Here is a 23,492-nt window from a genome sequence, read left to right as displayed (position 1 = left end):
CTGATGTTGCCCCAGGTTACGTGCTTTGGTAAATATGGGGCAGCATCAAAATCCATGGGTGTTGCATGGGAAAACCTTCGGCTCAGAGTAAGGCAACACAGCGACTTGATCCAATTTGTCTTACTCCATAACGAAGATATTGGGGTGCTGGCACTGAGTCCAGTGTGCTCAGACCAGCTATGCTGCAGTGGGTGTTTGACCAGTTAGGTTGGATATGGGTGTCCGAGTTGCTAGGTTGATTGTGGCTTCCAACAGGTGCAGTTATGAAAAGGCTGATGAAAGGGATCGTGGGAGTTGAGGCACTCCACTGCGCTCGCAGGCAGTGAGCAACCCGTAGGGTGTATGGACTGGAGGCGCACTCCATGTTTTTAGTATGTGTCTTCTTCAAGCAATCGGAGTTTGAGAAATCTCAGTGGATGTGCAATGTCCCTCAATTGAATCATCTTAGAGGAAGACCCTGGAGTATCCAGCATCTGCACCCTGAAGCGTCCCATGACTCTTCGAGCACACAACCTGCCACTCTTGAAATCCAATTTTGATGACTGGGGTGCTGAAGGCTTCAGCAGTCTGCATCTCCGACAGGATACCCAGAGATCAGAACCCAACAAGATGGATCTCTCCAGACACATGCTTTCCTTTATCACTTGTATAGTGCAGAGTACCACAGTGCACGGCCGGCCAGCACCATTTTGAAGACCATCATTCTATTCACAGGCAACTCATTCGCTTCATCACCTCTTGGCCAACCGCACATCTTGAACAGCAGAAGTACTGCATAAAACACTTTAAAAGCAGCAAACAAAATCACAGGCTAGTTAAGATACAAATCACCAACTCAAGGCACAGGGAGACAGGTAGGATCTTTTTGAAGACAGTTTATTGAAAAGCAAGGTGGTGGATTTATTTCTTCTTGGACACACCCACGGTACGGCCTCTTCGTCCAGTGGTCTTTGTGTGCTGGCCTCGCACACGCAGGCTGTAAGAAAGTTAGTAGCAGTTCAGAAATAAATCCACACAAATAATTTACATGTCACAAAATGTTCTCCTGACTCCTGCAATAGCATTTATAGGATGGCAACCAAAACATGCTTACAACCCTTAACAGGTGAAACACCTTAGCAGGAACCACTACTTTTACTACTGCCAACTTTCATGACAACACTATTAGTGCCCTGATGAACAGCCACTGCTACAGCAAACACACTCAAACCAACGATACGTCGTCAGCATTTGTCCAGGGATTCTGGCACAACACAAATCATGGAAAATCAAGTAAATTTCCTTTTAAAAAAGTATAGATACATTTTATGTGGCTATGCAGAATTCTAGTGTAGCCCCTAGACCTACAGTAGACATCCCTCGATTAGAATGGTAGCACAAGCCATAAACTGCACGTACCCCCAGAAGTGGCGCAGTCCCCTGTGAGCTCGGATTTTCTTCAGACGCTCCAGATCTTCACGGAGTTTGTTATCAAGGCCGTTAGCCAAAACCTGCAGGAGAGAAGACAGGGGAACAATGGTTAGTCTTCGGCAGTGGGATGCTCCCCAAAACGCTATGGAACACAGAAGAGGGATTCCTTTTCCACGTGGGGGATAATAGACCCAAGAGTTGGAGAATGGGGGAGACAGCGGACAGAAGCACATGAAAGGCCAAAAGTCTATGAAGCGTTTCCTACCCATATAGTCTAATGCAGAGAGAAGCGCATTGGCTTCTTGCTTCCAAGTAGGGCAATTAAAGGAGGAGGCATGCCTACAGGCTGCCAACCATGCACGAGTCCCAACACCCAAGCCACATACACACCTGGCTGTACTTCCCATCCTTAATGTCCTTCTGTCTGTTGAGGAACCAATCAGGAATTTTGTACTGGCGGGGATTCTGCATTATGGTGATTACACGCTCCACCTGTAAAGGGACATGGAAACCATGAGACAGGGAAACGAAAGGCATGTTAAGGAACAGACTGGTGGCACCAGGGGGAAGACAAACAAGACAGGGGGAGAGGCAGGAAATTGCCATCTTCTGTGAGAAAGCAACACAAGTGGAGACAGCGGAGTCAGAAAAAAAGTGGGTAACAGGAAGAGAAGGCATACGAACAAAACCAGCACAGCTCAAGAGATTGCACAGTTGGATAGTAGTCCATGGAAAAGAAAGCACTATGGAGTCTGAAAGGAAACCACACGTACAGCAAGCACCTGTGTGCAATAGGGAAGCAGTCATGCTCAGGGGTGAGAGGAAGGGACAAAGTGGTGGGGGTGTGCTGGGATTGCCAATGTAGCAACACCAATCCACACAACCGGCCAGAGGAGATCTCCTGTAGTATGACCTAAAGCAAAGGACAAACTCCGGATTACTGCCCATGCCCTGGGCAGGTCAACCTGGTGGCGCTGGCATACACTGAATCACTAGGATCAGAACCTTCTCTCCTGATTGTGTGGCGCACTGACTCCTTGTGTAAAGCTCAGCTGGTAAGCGCACGCAGACACCTGATGACTGTAGTGTACATGCTGAGTGCATGATTGTGTGGTGCACGTGTGATAGTCTTGAGTACTGAACCAGTGGGATCCATTTTGGATGGCTCAGTTTGGCACAACAAAAAACAGTGGATGGACCCATCTTTTCGCACACAATGGAAGTATACTGTCACAATTCCTATGGCTGGAGATAAAAGCATTGAAGTTGGGATGGAGAAGGGGCAATAATAAAGTTTACTCATTGTTAGCTAAAGGTTGCTGATCATTTAATCTTGTATAAAGGATCCACATCCAGTCTGAAATGTGTATAGACAACTGTATAGAGACGACCCCCTTTCTTCTAGCCTTTGTAAACAGAGATGGGAGTCATCCGCACTGTATTCCAAGGTCTGCTGTGCGACTGAGGAAAGTGTCTGCATGACATCCAATCTCCCAGAGGTGAGGGACATCAATAGCACACTTTCTGAAGATGGCCAGAGCAGCCAGATGAGGCGAGTCAGGACAGACCAGTGTGTGGACAGTTCTTGCCAGGAACTGCACTCAAGACTTAAAATGGCGAGGACACTGGGTTGTGCTTCACCATGCCTCCCCCCACCTGATGGGTGAGTTGGCAGAGGTGGGCACACCTCTCCCTCGCTTGTTTTTCCCGCTGGCTCTCCTGCCCAAAGTGGGGGTCAGAACCAGTGGGGACCTGTTGCTGAAAGCAGCAAGTGGTCTGGGAGAGCTCCAAAGGCGGTATGCCTTTGAAGCTTCCCCTTGGTGAACCTTGCCCATCCTGGGGGAGGAAGCTTGGCACCTCATCCCAGGACGTGCATTGTTTCAGGCCCCCAAGAGCAGCAGGCTGTCGACCCAGGGGTCCACAAACATGTCCGTTGGTGGCAGCCACTCAATCAGGTCACTAGAAGTTGGTCTAGTTTTTCATGGAGTATCTCTAAGACGCCCTCTGTTGTGCATTTTACATTAAATCCCACTCTGGCATCAGTGTTGGTTCAACCCCTTCCCCGCTCATGACGGAACCACTCCGTCATGAGCCACGGGTGCGCTGTGCTCATGCCTGAGTGGTTCCGCCATGCTGCGGCCGCTCCTCCCACGCGGCGCTAATTTACCGCTTGTGCGGGCGATTAGCGTAGTGCGTGGAGTCATGACAGAACCACGCCGTCATGAGCACAGCTCACCCGTGACTCATGACGGCGTGGTTCCGTCATGAGCACAGCGGTGCCGTCGAGACCCCCCGCATTCACGCTTGCAGTGTAGCCGTCCATGTGTTGTGGAGTTCGTAAGTACCAACTCCCAGCACCATCTAGTCTTAATGGCAGCACTGCACTTTTAAGAATGGACTTTGGCACAGGGCTCATGCACCTGTACTCTCACCACTGGCTTAGTGCACCAAGCTGGAGGGGTGGCTGATCTAGGCCAGGCAGTGGGTTGTGGGCATGTCTCACAGGTGTGCCATGTCGCCTTCAATAAGTGCTGTAGCCCTTGGGGGCTTCCCTGGTCAGTGCCCTGGGTACCTGTGGTACCATTTACCAGGGGCCTACCTGTGGCCAGGGATGTCAATTGGGTTTATGCTTCAATGCAATTTTAGGGAAAGAACCTAGGCCCTGGGTACCTGATTAGCTAGAGACCAGGGCACACTCCAAGAACACCAGCAAAAAGTGGGGGCATACCATGCAGAAAGAGGGCACTTTCTCACAATCTCCAAGCTGCTTCACACAGCTGGTTGAAGAACGGGTCGTTATTGCATACTCCTAACCTTGTATCTATAACAGCGTGCAGTTAAGGGTGTTTTGAGCTGAGCTTATCGTTCTGTTCAAGACAGTTGGAGGAACTTGCAGATGCCACACTGCTTGCCACCAATTACATCTTGGTGCCACATGGCGGATATGGGCTACTGGGACTCAACAGAGCTGTTGGAAAGTGTTTGCCCCTGGGGTCTGGCCTGCTGGACCGGGTATGCCCTTTCTGCTCTTTACTCTCTGGGTAGCAGGTATTCAGAAGTAGTGTTGGGGAGGGGGCAAGAGTGGTTTGTGATCTTCAATATGGTGCTACACCCTTCGGTACAACTCACGCAAGCACAGTTTTTGTTGCACCACTTCTGTTGGTGTTTGAGCATTTTACTTACATTAATTGCTTATGCATGGTATGCTCTCAAAGTAAACCAAGCCTGGGCGGGTACAGGTGCACTCAACTCAAAATACCCCCCTCTTCGCTGCAGAGCTGAAACCCTTGATCAGCTCAGAAGCTGCAACTGCAGAATCCAGCCACCTCTTCAAAAATCTGGTGTCTGCAGTTGCAACACCAGTCGCTAGGTTACACAGCAGGCCAATGATTGCACAATGCCTGGCAGTCCAGGGGAAGCTCAGAGGCGGCATGCCTTTGAAGCTTCCCCCTGCCCATCCTGGAGGAGAAGATGTAGCACCTCACCCAGGATGTGCATTGTTGCAGACCCAGGAGAGATGGGGCTCTCCTACCCAGGGGTCCAGCAACAGGTCTGCTGTGTGGCAGCCTAGGCAGCCTCAGAACAGACTTGGATTGTAGGTTAGGTTTTAGGGGCATCTTTAAGATGCCCTCTGGGGTGCTTGGTACACTAAACCCACACGGATACCAGTGTGGGATTTAATGTGCTGAGAAGTTTGATACCAAGTCTTCAGTGTTGCCATTATGGTGCTGTGGAGTTAGTGTTTGACGAGCTCTCAGCACCATGTACTCTTAAATGGCAGCACTGCACCTACAGTGCCCAGGAATGGACCTGGGTACTGTAGGGGCACAGGGCTCCTGCGCCCACACCACTGGCATAGGGCACCCAGCTAGAGGGGTGGCTGATGTATGCCAGGGCAGTGTAGGTGGGCATGGCACACAGGGATGTGTGCCATGTCAACTGTTTTGTCTTGTACCCAGACACCCAGCCTGCAAGGGCAATGTGTGTGTGTAAGGGTACAGGGCCTCTAAGGGTGGCACAATGAGTGCTGCAGCCCTTAGAGGCCTTCCTTGGTCACAAGGCCCTAGGTACCTAGGGTACCGTTTACCAGGGGCTGACATGTGGCCAGGGTTTGCCAATTTGGGTTGTGTGTTTTAGGGAAGGAACATAGGCCCTGGGCACCTGATTGGCAGGAGTCCAGGGCACACTCATTCAAAGTACATTCAGCAATTCAGCAAAAAGTGGGGGCATACCATGCAAGAAAGATGGCACTTTCTCACTCTCAGATTTATTTAATTCGTTATATAGCACCACCTATATCAGTGTAGGGCGTCAGAGCGCTTCATCACACACACACATTACACCGACAATCAAGCACGTGTGTGTAAATCAGTGTATAGGAAATGTTACACAAGACTGAAGACTACAAGGTGAGTCACAGGTCAACAATACTGGCAGACAGTATAGTTTAAGAGTGCTTTAAACAATTGTCGCAGCAAAAATATTATATACATGATTAGATGCCCCTGTGGATATGCTTATGTAGGGGAAACCTGCCGTGAGTTGAGAATACGCCTTTTGGAACACAGATCGGCCATTAATACAAAAACAAACAAAAAAAGCTTAATGCACCCTTGTAGCGCATTTCTTAGAAATGGGACACAAGGAAACTGATTTTGGTTGGTACATACTGGAAGTAGTAATTATGAACAAAAGAGGTGACAACATAGAGGAGAAAAGTAAGTGTAGGGAACAATGGTATATATCAATTCTAAACACCATTAGACAAGGACTGAATTCGAGAAGAATGGGAAAGACTCATCCAATAAGATTTGCTTGATAATAGCATGCAAATTAATGCTTTGGTATAAGCTTAGATTTTGACTTCTTTTGCGCCCCAGTTTGCATATAGTCATTACAGAGTGAATATGGGTCTCCCGCTTAGATAATGTGGGATGCATCATGATGAGACTTGATCCATTGAAAGACTTAAGGAGGGTTCATCTAACATTAGCTGTCCCTAGAGGTATCCATGATAACGTCTAGGCACCACGAGACATTGGTGTTATGTGCAAAATTTGTATGCACCTCATGACTTCATTACAATCGTCGGTAGCTTTAGCCTTAGTTTTCCCATCCTTTAATAAAATTTGGGGTGTAGGATGAGGCCAAACAAATTATAAATATTTAGAGCTTACATGATTTAAACAAGACCGATTCTTCCGATGGACCACATGCGAGTCCTATCGAGACAGTCATTTCGAGTAGAGCTCCCTATGTAGGTAGTTTTTATTAAGATGTATAAGTTTTTCGCCTTAGATTTTAATCAGCGGCAAGCAATAAGGGAATAGGCGTAAGTGAAAAATTCACATTGGCTGTATTAATTAATTTTATTAGTTTCTAGGCCAGGTTAAGATGGCGTGCGCTTTACAAACACCAGTCCACTTTCCCTTTCCATGAGGAGCCCCATTACTAGAGAGCGATGGAGGACTATTTATAGGCGTGGTACTGGGCTTGCCGGTAACAATCGGTTGGATGCGGAGACTTTTGGAGCAGGCTTGGAGACTTTAGGTCCCGGTGGAGTTCGAGCATGTATATTTTTTTGTGGCAACATTTCTATTGGTGCCTCGTGGCATTTAGGAGAATACCACATGTTGGGGGATTTATAACCAATCTTCACTGTTACGGTAAAAACGGACACGTGATAATTCTCAAACCCCATTGCCGTCATTTATGTATTGAGCACCGCTATCGAACACGTGTGTGGCCGTATGAAGGGGGATTAGTGTTTATGCAATTTTCGCTTCACGGATATACGAATAAGGGCTGGTTAACACTAGTGCCCTTCGATATTTTTATCTTGGGATATCGTGCATATGTTCTGATATTCACCTCGGGCAATGAGTGAGGGTCGAACCCATTAGTTAATATATATATATTAACTATCCTTTACACGATGAAATAGGATTGTTGTCACATGATGGTTTGTTTGAATTATGATTGGGACGGTCACTATTTGTGTTTCACATTTAGGCCACTGGGTATATTGAAGGAGTGATTTCTTTAACCCACCAAGAGGCGGTCTAAGTGAATAGAAGACTTTTTGCCACAGCTCCAGGGGCGGAACATAGATGGAGTTCTATGAAGGTAGAAAGCCCTTTTAGACAAAATATAATGAGCCTTATGGGGACTGGTGGATGTGTACGATTACTATAACAAATCATTAAAATATATTGTTTCTATCTTAGGACTTCATTATTCGTGTTTATAACAAAAGATTGAAGACTGCTGCAACATTGTGTACAGTCTGTTAGTTTACAAATTTAAGAAAAGAACAAATCAAAGGAAAGCATAAATTAAGGTATCGCCCTTTTTATAGTGGCCATATCGAGTACAAATAAGAATAATGATTATTAGAATACCGTATAACATTCACATTTATGTTACTCTACAGGGAGAACACCTTTGTTACATATCCCTTTTCATGCATTGTGTGATCGGGAGACAAAAATAACTGCACCCGAGGAAGAAATATTTCTCCTACTGCTTACTGGAATGTTTCGCAATTGGTGGGTACTTGTAGGAAATGTATGTGTATGTATGGATGCATGGTATAAGATCTTTGGAATATGGCGTATGGATAGTTGTTGAATCATCAAGCATTAAATGGTAAAATAAATGAAATATATGGATAGAGAATTATTTGTTTGTGTATATATACACGACCATCAGCAGTGGCTTAATGTAGTATAACAATCAAATGTATTATAGCACAAGTTTTTTTTAAAGTGATCCATGTACTTGATTTTTTAATTGTACATTTTATATATTATTGTTTTTAGATCAAGATTGGGAAACGCCGATTCATAAACGTTAAGCTTGAAGGTGGAGTATCATTTTGTACGACCGAAACGAGTCGCTGTGTGTTACTGGAGCACCCAAGCATCACCTGGGGTCACTGAAAATAAGGACATTATGAAATTGAGTTGACCTCGAAATCATTTGGTTGTAAGACTTGGTGTGCCAATGAAATAATATTGGGTCTTCTGTTTCCAACAGTCATTACAGTCTTTTAGATTGTGTTTTTAATTTATGTTGTGAGTCAAATTGAACCTTTGATGTACACTCTGGATGTGTTTTTATGAATTTATTGTACGCATTTTTTGCATTTTTTATTAGAAATATCTATATATCACAACATAATAAAAATATAGCTTTATATTATCCTTTTTTGGTTTTTTATAATTGCTGATTTTGTATGATGTATGTATGAAAACTGAGTACCCGTATGCTTTAAATAGGAGCCCAAAGGGATCTTGTTTGTGACGAAAAGACTAAATAGGCAGCGAGATCAGAAAATGCAGACAATTTACACACTCACATCATTCAGTGTAGATTTAACTCTTGTTTCGAACTTGTGCAAAATTAAAGTTAAGCGAAAATTAGCAAAAAGGAGGAGGGATTATTACAGTACCATGCTCCTTGCTCACCTCATCCTCTGTGAGCTCTCCGGCCCTCTTGCTTAAGTCTATATCAGCCTTCCTCAGCACTACGTGTGCATAGCGCCTTCCAACACCCTAGGGCAGGAGGAAAAAAATTAATAAAACAGACCGTAATTTTCAGTGAGCGTTGAACTTTCTGCAATTCGAGAACACCTAAAATAACAGATTTTAACATGGAGTTAGTGCTTATGCCACTGCTTCATAAGGCCAGGCACCAATATCTGTAAAGAGATTAGTAAAACTTTTCAACAAGTAGCAGCCAGCAAAGCGAAAAGGTTCTATGGTGCAAACACAAAGATGGCTTAGTTAAAGTTACTGGAAGGTGCAGCTCGGAGGCTACCCAATTAAGAAGACTAGACTCAACGTAGAGACTTTGCCAAACACATCCATACGGTGCGGCAGTTCCTTCACCTCTGGTTGTCGGGGGGGGGGGGGGGGGGGGGGGGCACTGAACTGCATTATTTACAAAAACCAATAAAACAAAACAAATGAGGAAAACGTTTGTATCCTCGGCATGATTTGTGGAATCTAGTATGGACAATCTGTGGTCTCAAAGCACTAGTATGCGTGCACAAAAAGGGGCATGCATTAAGCACAAATTAAAGATACGTCAAACTAAAACATTGTTCATCTTTGAGGAAGACAGCATTTTGAAAAGCGCCATCATTTCATCAATATTAAACTTGTGATAACATTTCATAATTTGTGTAACTGTTCAATCAATATGTTCTGAAATGTATACATAGATTTGAGGGCCAAATCGTAGCAACTGCTTGGTCTGGGGTCCTTTCAAGTAGTGAGTCAGTGGGGTTCTCAGAAGTCGATGGTTTAGAACTGCTCAAGGAGGCTCAGACAGGCGACTTTCTCATGCAAACTGCCATCAGAGGCCAACTACATGCCAGCCATTCTGAAAATACAGCCTGCACTCAGCTCCCATTATCCAGCTGAGGTATGTACCCCTGCGCCATTCATCATTGCCAGCCCAGGCGTTTACAGGTCTTAGGAAAGGCGAGCGGTGAAGGGGCCAACATGGTAAAAATGCCAGAGAAAGGACGTGACCAGCGTGCATAGAAGTGGACAAACATTGGTGGCACCAACAGTCACATACCTTGATGGCTGTGATGGCAAACGCAATCTTCCTTCGCCCATCAATGTTGGTGTTAAGAACACGCAAAATGTGCTGGAACTTTTCGGGAATTACCAGAGACTGCAAGAAATGAACAATGCCATTAAGTGACAGCAGCAACACTTCTCAGGGCACCATGATTTTCTATACAGTTAGAACATTTGCTAGAGTGCCTACTGTATCATGCCCAAAACATGCATACCTTTATATATAGCGTTTCACAGCAGCTTTATGCCCATCAGAAGGGGACTAGGGCATACTTCCCACACTGAACAAAGCAAAACTATCTAGATGCTTTAAATCTTCATTTATCAGTCTCAACCCTTGCAGAAGTTGGTCTCCCCCAATGCGAGCTGCACACATGTACATGCTGGAGTCCTGAACCCCAACCCCTTCAAGCAACAGGAAAAGTGATCAGGTAGCTTATACCCCAAATGTCCAGCTGTGCAGTCTCTTGCAGGTCTACTATTCTACCCCTACTTATGCAACTCACTACAGCTGCAGAAGTCCGAGATCTGGAGTTATATACTGAACTTGGGAGGACATGGGCACATAACCTGCCTGTCTAAATACAAGCCCATGACCTTGTGAAGCACAGTGCACTACAGCAGCAACCTATGGTGAGCTCCCACACTTCGGTAACCATGCCCAATTTACATGGGGAGGATTAGTGCATGTCCCCCTGCACCGAGGAGCATTCACCTGACCTTTGATACCCCTGTTCATTTAGTGATGGAAATGTATTACTCAACACAGCCTACTTCTCCAGGTTACAAGACCCTCGACAACCATAGACCAGCATACATCAACCACCACCTGAACTTCCACCAACTATCCAGACACCAGGGCTCTGCCTCGTCTGCTCACACTCCCCTCATCGCCGAAGCAGCAGTGGATGATGCCCAGTCTCCTACCTTGCCATCAAATCCTGGGAATACCTCTCTCTCCCTGTACCTCCAAACATCACTCACGCAATTCAGACAGTGACTCAGGACCTGGCTATTCAACTGATAGGAGCCAGTCCATTTAAAATACAATACAGCAGAAAAATAGCCTGACGAGCGCTGTAACGCAGAAAGATACAGACTACCATGAGCAATTTACACCCCCAGATTGACCCAAAGCCACCAATGTACTGTTGTGGATGCTTCAGACTGGAGACAGCCCAGTGCTGTGTGCTCCTGCAAAGCATTACTAAACACAAATTGACTAAAACAGACATCCTTCATCCCACCCCGATCACCAAATGGAAAGTGGAAGATCATCAAGCACAAACATTAAGTACATTTCTTATTTGAGTTTCTTTTATCTGATTTATGAGAAAGGGAAGAAATATTAGTTTTAAAGTTATTTATCTGCAGGTAATAGTGATGTGCGCACACTGCTGTTCTCGTGCACTACAATATTGCAACACATGCAAATAAGGCTGTTTTTCTACAGTTTTGCATGCACTTTCAAGAATCCATTATATTCCTAAATACCCTTCAGGAAAACTGACTTAAAACTCAACTGCCAACTACCCCTTTTCGCCCAAATGACTCCTTTCTTTTCAGTGTGTGCATGCCTCCTCGCCGAGCACAGGCTACTTCAAGAAGCTAGCATGTTGGCATAATCTCCATTCTTGTATTCCTACAAATTTCTAACATCTCATTTCAAAGAACACAACCTCACCTGTAAATGCTATACCTATATAATGAAATACCCAACCACCTGTAGCTGATCTATTAGTACTGCCAACTAACTCGCGTATCACCTTTTCAACTAAAAACCAAACATGCCTATTAAAATTCTATATTGCCATAACAGTGCAAAACTAATACCGAAAATCAAAAACAAGCAAAAAAAATTCTTATCCCGTGTTCTGGAGCAGCATGTTACCCTAGGGAAACACAATACCGCTTATAGGGTAGTAATTGCTCAATGCAACTACAATATACATAACATACCCGTCAGAGGTTGGACAATTAAATGTAGTTCACTCAGACTGCATAGTAATTACCTTGTACTACTTGGCACTCACATTAAACAAAACTGCTCTGGTCCATGTCCATACCCACTACTGTACCAGTCCACAGCAAATAAGCCACCCATCACCACCTGAAAAATGCATTGAACTGAAGAGATCTGCCACAAACCTCTGGCTAATAGAGGACTTAAGTTCACTTCTGAGGGTCCCAACTAGTTTGATTTTGATACATGCACAATTACCACCATTGCCTCATGTAACGTATGTTCTTGTGTTTTGAGTGTGCCATTTATTGCAGTTTTATACCTCTACTTGTACTTTGTACGCTTTTGTAACATGCACATGTCACTTTTTCCTCTTGTAACGTATCGTTCGCTACCTCTTGTATTTTGTTTGCTCTTGATACATGCACAAGTGTCACTATTGTCTAATGTACCGTAACATTCGCTTTTGTAACATGCTCACTTGTAAGTTTCTCCTCAAGGATCAGTACTATTTCTATTGTGAAGCGCTCTGACACCTTCGGGTAAAGTCTGCACTATATAAAAACGCATAAAATAAATAGAGGGGAGAAGAGCCCAGCTCTCTACGGACCCAATCAATACGGCTAGTGTGCAAGGCTGCTTCCTACACCGAGGACATCCTAAAGACATTTACTCATTTGTATTGCGCAACTAATCATCCACGGGGGGAGGGGGGGGGGAATTTCTCGGCTTATGAGAGGAGCACACTGTTGGAGGAACATTAGAATAACCAGGACTTGAGCAGCTTTTTAAAGTGGCAGAAATTGGTACAGGCATGAATCTCGTCCGGCAGGGTATTCCACTGAGTGGGGCCAAGTACAAAAATGCCCGTCCACCCACCCTAGACTGCCTGATTCTGCGTACACAGAGCAGATTACGGCTGCTGGATCTCAGCAATCATGTGGGTTGATACCATTCGAGATTCTTCATCAGGTAGGCTGGGACCATCCCATGAAGGGATTTAAAAAGCAGACATAACAGCTTAAAAACTGACCTTTTTTTAATGGGGAACCAATGTAGTTGGCGCAGGAGGGGTAGCAAGGGTGTCCGTGCCGGCTTGTTAAGGACAAGACGGGCCGCCATATCTTGGACCACCTGTAATTTGGCTGCCAGGTCCTCCCTCATCCCGACCAGCAGTGAATTACCATAATCCAGTCGACTAACCAGGAGCAACTGGATATGGGTCTGTTCGGCCATAAACAGAATCCACGGAGAGATCCTTCTAAGCATTTGCATGTTTCCGAAACAGGTGCCTGCCACCAATTTTACGCTCATCCATTGATGAGTTATCAATTTTTATGCCCTGATTCTTGGCCCATTCTCTCCTAGCTCTGATGGCCACCAATCAGAGGTCCACATCTCCTTCGCTTTACCATGTAGGACTATCTCAGTCTTAGATGAGTTGAGCTGGAGAAAGTTCTTCATCCACCTGACTATGCTGGTCATTCAGTGTAAATTTGAGCGTGGTGACTGCAGAACTCTTTTCAATAGGGATTATCACCTGGGTGTCATCAGCACCCAGTTTCTAATTATTGAAGCTAGAGGAGCCACATATAGGCTAAAACAAGGTGGGGCTCAAAACTGAGCCCTGTGGAACCCCCTTGTCAACACTAGTGGTTTGAGAAATAAAAGGACCCGAGCTGGACACATTTAGTTCTGCCCACCAGAAAGCTCTGGATCCATTTAAAGGCCCTGCCTCGGACACCAATATCTCGCAACCGGTCCTAAAGGATCTGATGAGAGATGGTGTCAAAGGCAGCAGACAGATCCAACAGCACCAACATGACAGGGACGGCCCTGTCCAGGGACACCCTTATAGTGTCCGTTACTTCCAGCAGTGCCGCCTCCCTGCTGTGTGAGGCACTGAAGCCCGACTGGGAAGTATCCAGTATGTACATCTGAAGCGGGATCTTGCAGAGATCCCGCGCTCCCGGCCTTCCACACACACATCCAACCCGCAGAGCACACCAGCACCACTGAGGCAAGGCCTCCTGAGCTCCGAAGACCCGTGCAGGTCAGGTCCGTGCGAGGCACACAAGTCCCCTGAAGGGTCCGGCCGGCGGGGCAGCCGTCGTCTCCTCAGTAGTGTCACCTGAGGAGGTACCGCTTAAATAAAGCCCCCTCGAGGCAAAGCGGCCCGTCTCGAACCAGGACAGCCGTAACACACAGCGAGGGCTCATCCAGAGGACGCCTGCAGGTGGGTCAAAAAGGGGCAGTCACAGGCTGCCCGGGCTGGGACAGTCACAGGATGCCCGAACTCTCCCGAAGTATCTCTTCCCAATCCAAAACCTCTCTGCCCACCCCCATTGTCCTTCTTTGACCAGCCACGCTGCCCTGACCCAGCCCCGCAGCTCTGTTCCCTACCCAGCCCATCCCCTGCACACTCGGACTATCCTTCTGCTCGGATGGGGACGGATACTTCTACTAAGCGCTCACCATGGCGGCAGGGTCTGTCTGGTTCCCTCTGAAAGAGAAAGCGGAAGTGACGCGTGAGCCACTTTATACGATCGGAGGACACTTCCGGCGTAGTGGGACTCGCCTTTTTACATCCGACAGAAACACAGTCTGGGGAACCAGTAGAAGGGTTCCGGGCGCAGTTAGTTGTGACGTTTATGACAACAGTGGTGGGCGGAATAAACGGATCTGAATGGCGGAGGTGACGCCATTGGTTGGCGGAACTCCCTCATCCGACAGCTGTTTACACTGTCACCGGCGGTTGGCGGAAGAGCGTCCAGTTCAGTCATTGCCCCCAGCAAGATGGAGACGCTGGGGCTTAGGGCCCCCGAGGAGGCGGACAACGGGGCGGTGAGTGTGTGCGGCCAGTCCCAGAGGTGTTTGTCGCAGCAGTTAACGGTCTGGGTGTATAGGGGCGCCGTTTCCGGGATAGAATCCGTATGCGCTTTGAGCCCCACTGACTCACGCAGACCTGTAGCCATAGATGTCACCGGACCTCTGTGTCTGTGGGTGATGACCACACCACACACTGAGCCCTGTGGATGTGGATAGTAGTAGAGCACACTCCAAGGCGCTGTCAGTACACACAGATCCTACAGACGGCGAACCTCCCTTCTAATGGTGCCTGCTTGTGCCATATCATGCATCCCTGGACCCGTGTGAGACACCCAGGACTCTCTGGGTTCGTGTGTGACACCCAAGGGCCCAGGACTCGCTGGATCCGCGTGTGTGACACCCAGCACTCACTGGATCCGTGTGCTACCCAGGGCTCTATGGATTCGTGCCTGAAACTCAACATCCAGGGCTCCCATGATGCGTGTATGGCACCCAACACCCAGGGCTCCCTGGATCCGTGTGTGTGTGTCACCCAACACCCAGGGCTCCCTGGGTGTCACCCAACACCCAGGGCTCCCTGGGTGTCACCCTACATCCAGGGCTCCCTGGGTGTCATCCAACATCCAGGGCTGCTTGGATCCGTGTGTGTGTCACCCAACAGCCAGGGCTCCCTGGATCCGTGTGTGTGTCACCCAACATCCAAATTGGTGCAGAAACAGCTTTTAACAAATAGGCTGTGTGACAATACGGTCGACATGTTTCAGCCTTCTTGACCCCATGGTCAAATGGCTTTCTTCAGGACCTTATAATCTATTTATATTGCTACTGCAACAATAAATGTAACAAAAAATTGAAATAATAAGTGCGCGAAATACAACCTTCGTGGTGTATGACTCTTCGTGCAACCAGTATATATGAATTATCTGATTAGCACGAGGGGTAAGCCTCACCTCACCCGGTGCTGACTCAGGTTAAGGGAGGCCCCGCCCTCTCCGTCGGTACCTCGGGATGTATCTGAGCCGTAAGGCTGAAACATGTCGACCGTATTGTCACACAGCCTATTTGTTAAAAGCTGTTTCTGCACCAATTTTTAACCCTACGATTAGTAGGAATATCTTGAATAAAATTTCCTCTTTCCTCTAAATCCTTTTTTAAACCTTCACATGTTTGCACTGCACTGTTCATATATCATTTTCGGTATATATCTACATACTTTGACTAAGCCAGTGACTTTGCTGTCTTCTTTTTTTCCCCCCTTCCCTGGTTACATTCAGGTGCTCTGGTTGACACCTATACCACACGCAACACCCCTTGTTGGAGAGGTTTATTGTGGTGGGAAGGATGGATATCCAGATGATGATACTGACCAATCACTGGTTATTGATGGAAATCCTTTATAGCCAATTAGCACTTTAAAATTTTCTCTCTCACTTTTCATATTTGTCTTTTCTGTTGTCTCTCTCTAACACACAGACCATCAGACTTTTTTGAGTTATTGAAGATGTGGTATTGGCAAAGTCCAGACAGGGCTCCTGAGTGATGCTCTTCATGGTCTTGAGTGTGAGCGGGGTCCTGCTGAGCACGGTCTGTTGGGGTGGTGGCGGGTGTAGTGGCAGGGCCTGAGGTGTCGCAGCGGTCGTAGAACTGCCCGATCTTGTGGTGGAAGAAGATGCCAAATTTGTTGCAGAGGTCTTGGGAGGGTGGGACGATGGCTAAGAGTTCTTTGTTGTTGTTGGCATTGATTCTATCTTGGAAGGCCCTTTTCTTTTAGATTTTGAGGAGGAGGTGATGTGCTTTGATGGCAGATTTGATGGTTGCGTGGGTTTCCGGGGTATTTTTGTTCCTCCATTTCTTCTCGAGTCATATGCAGGTACGTCTGGATTCGTGAAGGGCGAGAGTGAACCAGCTGGCTTTCTTGTAGTGTTGCTTGCCTGGTCTCCTTTTGAGGGTGCCAGAGTGTCGGCGCTGTTGGAGGTTGCGTGCTGCGATGTTGGCGTTGGCTGAGGGAGTTGATGAGAAGTTCTTCTGTGGCCTTGATCCAGCCGTGACAGGGTGGGGCGAGGAAGACAGTGGTGTACGGTGGGTGTGGCGAAGGCGAGATGCACACAGTGGTGGTCGGTCCAGGAGTGTTCGGTGATGTGGCTGTAGCTAATGTTCCCGCTGGCGGAGAAGATGGGGTCAAGCGTATTCGGTGCGGCGACGAAGATTCTCTGGAGGCGACCATGGGTTGGAGAGGTAAGGTGGGATGTTGTGGGATGCCGGGACACCATCGGTTGGACCACCTAAGGTAGTGGAGTGGCATGTGCAGGGGTGTCTTTTGGCGTCTGATACTTCTTACCAGCTCTGGTCGCGCGGATCCTCCAGAAAGGGGCTGCAGGCGTCGTCGGGAGACTTGAGGCAGGTCAAGATCGCGGGGGAGACCTACTCTTGGTGTTGGGCCACTCAAACCCGGGACATGGGCGTCAGGTGCAGACTCGTGGATCTGGCTGGAGCCAGTCTGTTGGTGAGCAAATCTGGTGCTCACAGGAGACAAAGTCTGGTTGGGGAAGGCAGGGCAGGTTCTGGGGGGCTGCTGGCTGCAGGATACACTGGGATTTCGCTTCAGCAGGTCGAGGTCGAGACAGGCCGGTTGGGCTGTGGCCAAGTCAGTTGACATCCTCCTCTTCTTGCTTCAGCATGGCTCTTCAGTCCTTCTTCTTCTTGTCTGGGGAGACCCGGTTCATGGTTGACCCTAAATACTAAATTTAGGGGCGTTTCAGGTAGGTAAAGGTTGGGGCCAATGGTTCCCTTCCTTGGGGTGGGTACACCCTCTATTATGCCACTCACCAGTGATAGGGGGCATAAGCCTCCCTCTGGTTGTCTGGGCGCCCCCATCTTCAAGATGGTGGAGACTGAAAGTTTTGCTTCGCCTTGCCTTCCCCACCTGAGGGGTGGGGTTGGCAAAGGTGGGCACACCTCTCCTCCTATCTTGGTTTTCCCGCCGATTAACCCGCCCAAAGTGGGGGTCAGAACCGGTGGGTGCCAGTTGCTATGAGCAGCAAATGGATTGGGTAGCTCACAAAGGCAGCAAGCCTTTGAAGCTTCCCCTTCATGGACCCTGACCATCCTGGGGGAGGAGGCTTGGCACCTCTGCACAGGATGTGCTTTGTTTTAGGACCCAGAGAGCAGGAGGCTCTTGACACAGGGGTCCAGAAACATGTCTGTTGGTGGCAACTGGCGTGCAGCCAGTCAGCCAAGACACTAGAGTCAGGTCGTTTTTCCGGGAGCATCTCTAAGATGCACTCTGAGTGCATTTTTCAATAAATCCCACACTGGCATCAGTGGGGGCTTAATGTGCTGAGAAGTTTGATATCAAACTTCCCAGTTTTCAGTAAAGCCTTTATGAAGCTGTGGAGTTTGTAATGACAAACTCCCAGACGATATACTCTTTACGGCTGTACTTCACTTACAATGCCCAAGAATAGACTTAGCCACTGTAGCGGTACAGGGCTCATGCCCTTGTACCCTCGCCAATGGTATAGTGCACCCTGCTAGAGGACTGGCTTACCTATACCAGGGACAGTGGCTGTTGGCATGGAAACCTTGCAAAAGGGGGCACTTTCCTACCCACAGCAGCCACCATTAAGTAGTGTTGGCGGGGGGGGGGGGAGTGCGGACAACTGGGAAGTGGGTAAATGCTGGAGCGGGAAGGGACACTGGAGGGGGGCAGGGCTGCGGGGATCGCAGCGGCAGGGGCAGTGTAGGGGGAAACAGGCAGAAAACAGAACAAGGAAAGAATTGCAAAGCCAAAAGGCAGATGCAGAATATTGTAAAAAGAGAAAAGCATAAACAGACAGAAAAATCAGAGAAAGAGACTGGAGGGCAGCCCTAACAGCAGAGGAGTGACGCTCTGCCACTAGACCACCAGGGATGTGGCGCAGGGAGGAGCCTGTGGGTCGAGGATGACCTCAAACTCCTGACCTCTGGGTCAGCAGCTGGAATGGGGACAGCAGCAGCTACCAGATGGAGCTGCGCAGTGAAAGGAGCAAATCCACTAAAAAAATATCGCACTATAGAGCACTGGTCACTGGCTAGTAACAGCGGCACGCCTATGAGCACAGTCTCGGTTGGCTTGTGCGAGTGCCACATCTGGGACCGCTGTCTTCTCCACTGGCAGGAGTCTCAGGACCAGAGTCAGGGTCTGAGCAGAGTCTCCATTTTTGTATTTATCAAAGAACAGAAGTCCCTATCTGCTTGGTGCGAAACATCCTGATGATTCATAGTTCATCACAATTTAAAATAATTGCTTCTGAATATTGGTGATAGCTGCGTTGACCAGCAGATTGTGCACGCTATAAGTATTTCCAATAGAGTTGATGTCTTTATTGTTAAAGCCCCACGTGTGGGGTCAGTTTATAGATCTCATTGACTGTCCCAGCAAAGAAGCCAACTGGTTTGTGAACTGTAAGAAAGACTTTCTGGTGAAAGCCCACCCCCTGGGCAAGCACGCCTCCTCCCCTCGTTTCTGATGCCTTTGGTAGATTGAGTATATGTCCAGGTGTTATCCAGAAAGAAAATGTATCAGACCGGATTTGGTGCAGTTAAAAAAGCATAGACAGAGGACTCCATTTCAACAGGCCATTTAAAGTTATTAAAAGCCTCAGCGGCAGGTTGTGTTGAATAAGCTTGCGAGTGGCTGTTAGAACTACGACACACAAAGTGGGGAAAGGGGGATCTATTGTCTCTCTCCTAGCCACGTTGCACACATTATCTAATAAAGGTTTTTTGTATCAGTTTGAATATAGATTAAAAAGGCAGCGATGTAGGGAGGTCCCTTTAGAGAAAATCCTTTGTATCAGTGTTAAAGCAGGATTATATATCAGGCCACAATCCGCTGTTGTGAGTAAAGCTGTGAAGTAAGTGGTAGCGATTAGGGGAGAGTGAAGGCATATTTCTGAATATGTTTTTCGCTTCGCAGTTTGGTTTTTGAACAGGAAGCTTGAGAATGGAGAGCTTTACATTTAGAAGACATGCTTTACATTTAGAAGACCTGCTGTACGACCAGTTTCAATAGCTCCAGGCCGTGCCCATATTTTTTCTCAGAGAAGGATCTTTGTTTTCTGCTTAATGGAATTGAGGGAGTTTTATTTATTTCACATATTTCTATAGCGCAGACCTATCCACAAGGCGCCGGAGTGCTTTACAGATAACACAGGGAGCTGGGACCATTACAGAAAGAATATCTTTGTGTAAATAAGGAATTTCAGATGGGAAGAGTTAGGGGGTAAAGCCCGAAGAGATCTGTTTTTAAGTCCTTCCGGAATACAAGAAGGTCTGGTCTTTGCTTGATGTAGTCAAGGCTAGAGCTCCTTAATCTTGGAGCTAGGCGTGAAAGTGCATGTTCTGCTGTGCCGCTCTGTGCTTATATTCCCTTTCTAGTGTTGAGGCGGAAAGAGAATACACCTAGTGTTTTGTCTATTACCTGATTACCTACCTTTGTACATCTCTGCAGGTGCTGGGAGACCTAGGCGAGGACCCCTTACAGCTGAATCTGGGGGACCTGGACCTCACGTCGGACGAGTTTATTCTGGACGAAGTGGACAGTGAGTTCTTTTTCTGCTGAGTTAGTTATGAAGCCTCTTTGGGTTTGTGATGATCTGACCTCTGAACTGCCTGCTTTCTTTTCATGGACAGTTCACATTCAGGAGAACCTGGAAGATGCACTGGTGAAAGAAGCCTTAAAAACGGTAGGTGCTCCCTCTACCAGCCGAGCACTGGACTTGCTCACATTTAAGACCATTGGACCCGTTGTGTTGTTGTTGCACAGGATTTGTTTGTTTTTGGTGTCCTATTTTTGCTTGTGTTGTTTGTGGATGTTGTTGTTTGATGTGCTTTGGTTAGTTTTGCTGTTGTTGCTTTCACTCTTGATAGCTGTGTTGCTGTTGAAAGTTATGTGGTTAACATTGTTTTCACTGGTATTGGTCACTGAACTTCGACTGTTCGTGGGTTGCTGCTGGGGCCATTAGTATCACTAAATGTTGGTCGTGTTGATGTCAGTGTTGGATATGTTTGAGTTGATGGTGGTGGTGTCCCTTTCAGTGGTAGTGCCTTGCTTCATTGGTATCGCTTTTGGTGAGTGTGTTGCTGGATATGCTTATCCTGGCTTTGCGGTTACTGTTCTCGGTCTTGGGTGTGCTGCTGTTTGCAAGCTCTGGTGCTTGTGGATCCGTCTCCTGGTGACTGTTGTTGGATGCACTTTGTTTGCTGCTGGGACCGCTAATATCACTTTGTAGGCTCTGTTGGTGTCTCATGCTTGAGTTCATATTGATGGTGTTGGTGTCACTTTTAGCTGCTGTGCTGTGTTTGGGTGTGCTTCGGTTGATGTTGTTTCATTGTTCTCTCTCTTTGCAGTTGTGTTGCTAGAAATGCTTTGGTTGACATTCTAAAGAATACAAACAATTGTTCCCACGAGGGTTAAATCACCTCTAATTCGTTAAGTATCTGATAAACATTGCTGTTATGTCATGAGCTCTCTTGTACATTAATTTACTTATTTCTTTACAAATTACCTTTTCTAGGTACCGACTACCCCAGTGTGTGTGTAGATTATTATCATGTCATAAACTGCAAACATTTACATCTGGTTCGTCAACAAATAGATGTTTTCATATGATTATTTAAAGTCATTCAAATAGAGATCTGATATTGGCATTATCAATAGTTCTTTCCTAGTGCACAGGTTTACTGTGACCCTCTGCAATTGTAGTTCCGGGGCGGAAAAGTAACATGAATGTTAACTGGCCTCTTGTAATGAGGGCCTTGTGGCTTTGCCTGTTGGGTATGATTTGGTGAATATGTTGTGTTTTGGGTTTGTCTTGGTGTCTTTGATATTATTCACTATCTTCTGCAGTAGTTGTGCCTACTTGTGTCTCTTGCTTAGATACTGACTGTAGAGCCTGTTCAGAACTGCACTGGGATCATAATTACTGGCTGTGGTGTTGGCTACATTCCCGTAGCCAAGTTCTTCCTCACTTTTGCTGAGTGTGATATCAGAGAATGAAGGCGTTTTGTCTCAAAGGAACACTGTGAGGCTGTCGACTGATGGATTTCCCCTCCTTGCAGGGCGTGGATTTGAGGCAGTACTCCAAGCAGGTAGAACTGGAGCTGCAGCAGATCGAACATGCCTCCATCAAGGATTGTATCCTTTCTTTACGTGGATGTTGTGCCTGAGCTGCTGATTCTAGTAAAAGTGCACCCGGATAGCATCTGTTGTTGACCATCAATGTACAGACACTTGTCTTGGCTAGATTAATGAGGGCTTTGTCACGATACTCACAGGCCCTGCCTGGCCTCAGATTCCACCATATTTGCAAAAGTTGAAACCACTTCAGTAAAATAGTTGGGTGTGGAAGACTCCTGGGTAACACAAGGCGGTCCTTACAGGAAGAATCCTGACGTTTTGATGGCACCACAACCTGAGTTTTCTCAGAACACAGCATAGCATATGCACTTGCAATACTTAAACATAAGATAGACCCTCGTGCTTAAAATAAGAGTTCCCGTACAATTTATCGGATACCCATCTGATCCGGTCAGTGAGAGAGATATGTGCTCCTGTGGCAGCAGTGTTGTCATTAGCAGGATTTCTTTTTCTATTGCTGCCTGTCAATCATTACATCTGTTTTTTAAGACCCGTCTAAAGCAGGAAGAGGAAGTGAGGTCATTGAGAGCGCAGGCACTGCTGGTTTTGCAGAACATAGCTGAACTGGACAGGTTCTGTGGAACCTACATTTACCAAAGAGCAGGTGTGGGTAGTGCTGGGGTAAACAAAGGAGTGCTTCTAATTGGGCCTGATTGTCGTCCACTTTGCTCTGCTGCCAAAAGTGACTCAAATTAGCACTTTCTCAAAGTGCAACTTTCCTTAGCTCCAAGCAACACTAATAGTAAAGTACTCAGTCGCTTTTTGAATGTATAGGGAAAATTGCCTTCTCCCCATGAAAGTCTCGCTCACATTAGCTAGCGGCAAGTGTAATCTTCAAGCCTTTGTCGTGTTATGCTTAAATTATTGGGGTCACACCAAGTAGATTATTCGAGCCCCAAAAATAAACTGCAGCAGTTTCAGAGAAACGGAGAATTGGCAAGTGAGTGTCCTTCCTTCACTAGTGAGTTATGTTCAGGGAGTGTGTTAGGATTCAGACAAAACTTACATGAGAACCCCTCTTCTGCAGGTGGTATATAGAGCCCCGCCCTTACCCCAAAATCAGCGCACACACAGTAGTTGGTAACTTAAACTACATGGTTATTTATTTCTCACATATACTCTGCAAACCATGCGCGTTAGCGTAATTGTAATTATTGTGAGCAGCTCAGCAATAATTCGACATATTAGGGCAAAGGTTAGATGAACCTCAATCCTATTTTATCACACATCCCTCATCGATTAGTCTACACCCCACCTAAGCTATGACTAGCTGTCCAACAGCATAGTTGTATAGCATCACCTTGAGACCCTTGCGTGTGACTAGTCACACTTTACACGTCCCCTGATTGATTGATTGATTAGTCAGCTTGTAATAATATGCCATGTCATGTAAAGCCTTCCGCCTGCCTTATTTTGCCTTCCAGGTGAAGTTGTGACATCACATTTTAGCATCCCTCCAGCAATTGGTCCATGTGTATGCCCTAGGCCCTGCAGCACCATCTTCCTAACCTTCCTC

At 46.8% G+C, this 23,492-nt stretch overlaps 2 protein-coding genes, 1 long non-coding RNA gene and 1 other non-coding gene across 5 annotated transcripts in view; 2 read left to right on the top strand and 2 right to left on the bottom strand.

The window, feature by feature from the left end:
• Window positions 1-860: 860 nt before the first annotated feature.
• RPS18 (ribosomal protein S18) lies at window positions 861-14,591 on the bottom strand. Of its 2 annotated transcripts, none has more exons than XM_085620401.1 (6): window positions 14,443-14,591; window positions 10,000-10,098; window positions 8,880-8,966; window positions 1,801-1,902; window positions 1,399-1,490; window positions 861-976 (listed from the first exon to the last, which is right to left on the bottom strand). In XM_085620401.1, exons 1-6 carry the CDS (start codon window positions 14,443-14,445, stop codon window positions 901-903), a joined length of 459 nt encoding a protein of 152 aa, XP_085476527.1. In that variant the 5' UTR covers window positions 14,446-14,591; the 3' UTR covers window positions 861-900. The 2 variants fall into 2 exon arrangements, with proteins under 2 accessions (XP_085476527.1, XP_085476524.1); XM_085620398.1 differs by lacking the exon at window positions 14,443-14,591 and adding an exon at window positions 14,371-14,394.
• On the top strand, window positions 7,418-8,587 carry LOC146869827 (uncharacterized). The gene is made up of 3 exons (XR_014967356.1): window positions 7,418-7,536; window positions 7,844-7,958; window positions 8,232-8,587. It is a non-coding gene; the product is annotated as an uncharacterized LOC146869827 (long non-coding RNA).
• Window positions 9,735-9,872, bottom strand: LOC146869826 (small nucleolar RNA SNORD94). The gene has a single exon (XR_014959858.1). It is a non-coding gene; the product is annotated as a small nucleolar RNA SNORD94 (small nucleolar RNA).
• The window catches only part of VPS52 (VPS52 subunit of GARP complex), a 120,322-nt gene continuing 111,404 nt past the window's right edge, over window positions 14,575-23,492 (top strand). The window contains exons 1-4 of the mRNA XM_085620396.1: window positions 14,575-14,811; window positions 20,288-20,378; window positions 20,470-20,522; window positions 21,898-21,973. Of these exons, the coding sequence (XP_085476522.1) occupies window positions 14,764-14,811; window positions 20,288-20,378; window positions 20,470-20,522; window positions 21,898-21,973 (268 nt within the window). The 5' untranslated portion in view covers window positions 14,575-14,763. The remainder of the gene's footprint in view (window positions 14,812-20,287; window positions 20,379-20,469; window positions 20,523-21,897; window positions 21,974-23,492) is intronic.

The sequence above is a fragment of the Triturus cristatus genome, chromosome 1_1, assembly GCF_964204655.1.
Source record: "Triturus cristatus chromosome 1_1, aTriCri1.1, whole genome shotgun sequence".
Taxonomy (NCBI): domain Eukaryota; kingdom Metazoa; phylum Chordata; class Amphibia; order Caudata; family Salamandridae; genus Triturus; species Triturus cristatus.
The sequence above is the reverse complement of the archived record's forward strand: the minus strand, read 5'-3'. Positions and strand labels throughout refer to the sequence as shown.

Bases quoted from the DNA above. Each gene is read 5' to 3' on its own strand.
- RPS18 (XM_085620398.1), bottom strand. The intron at 1,903-8,879 runs GTGAGCAAGGAG...GTCCCTTTACAG, and splicing joins GAGAGCTCACAGAGGATGAG to GTGGAGCGTGTAATCACCAT. The intron at 977-1,398 runs GTACGTGCAGTT...ACTTTCTTACAG, and splicing joins GGACTGCGCCACTTCTGGGG to CCTGCGTGTGCGAGGCCAGC.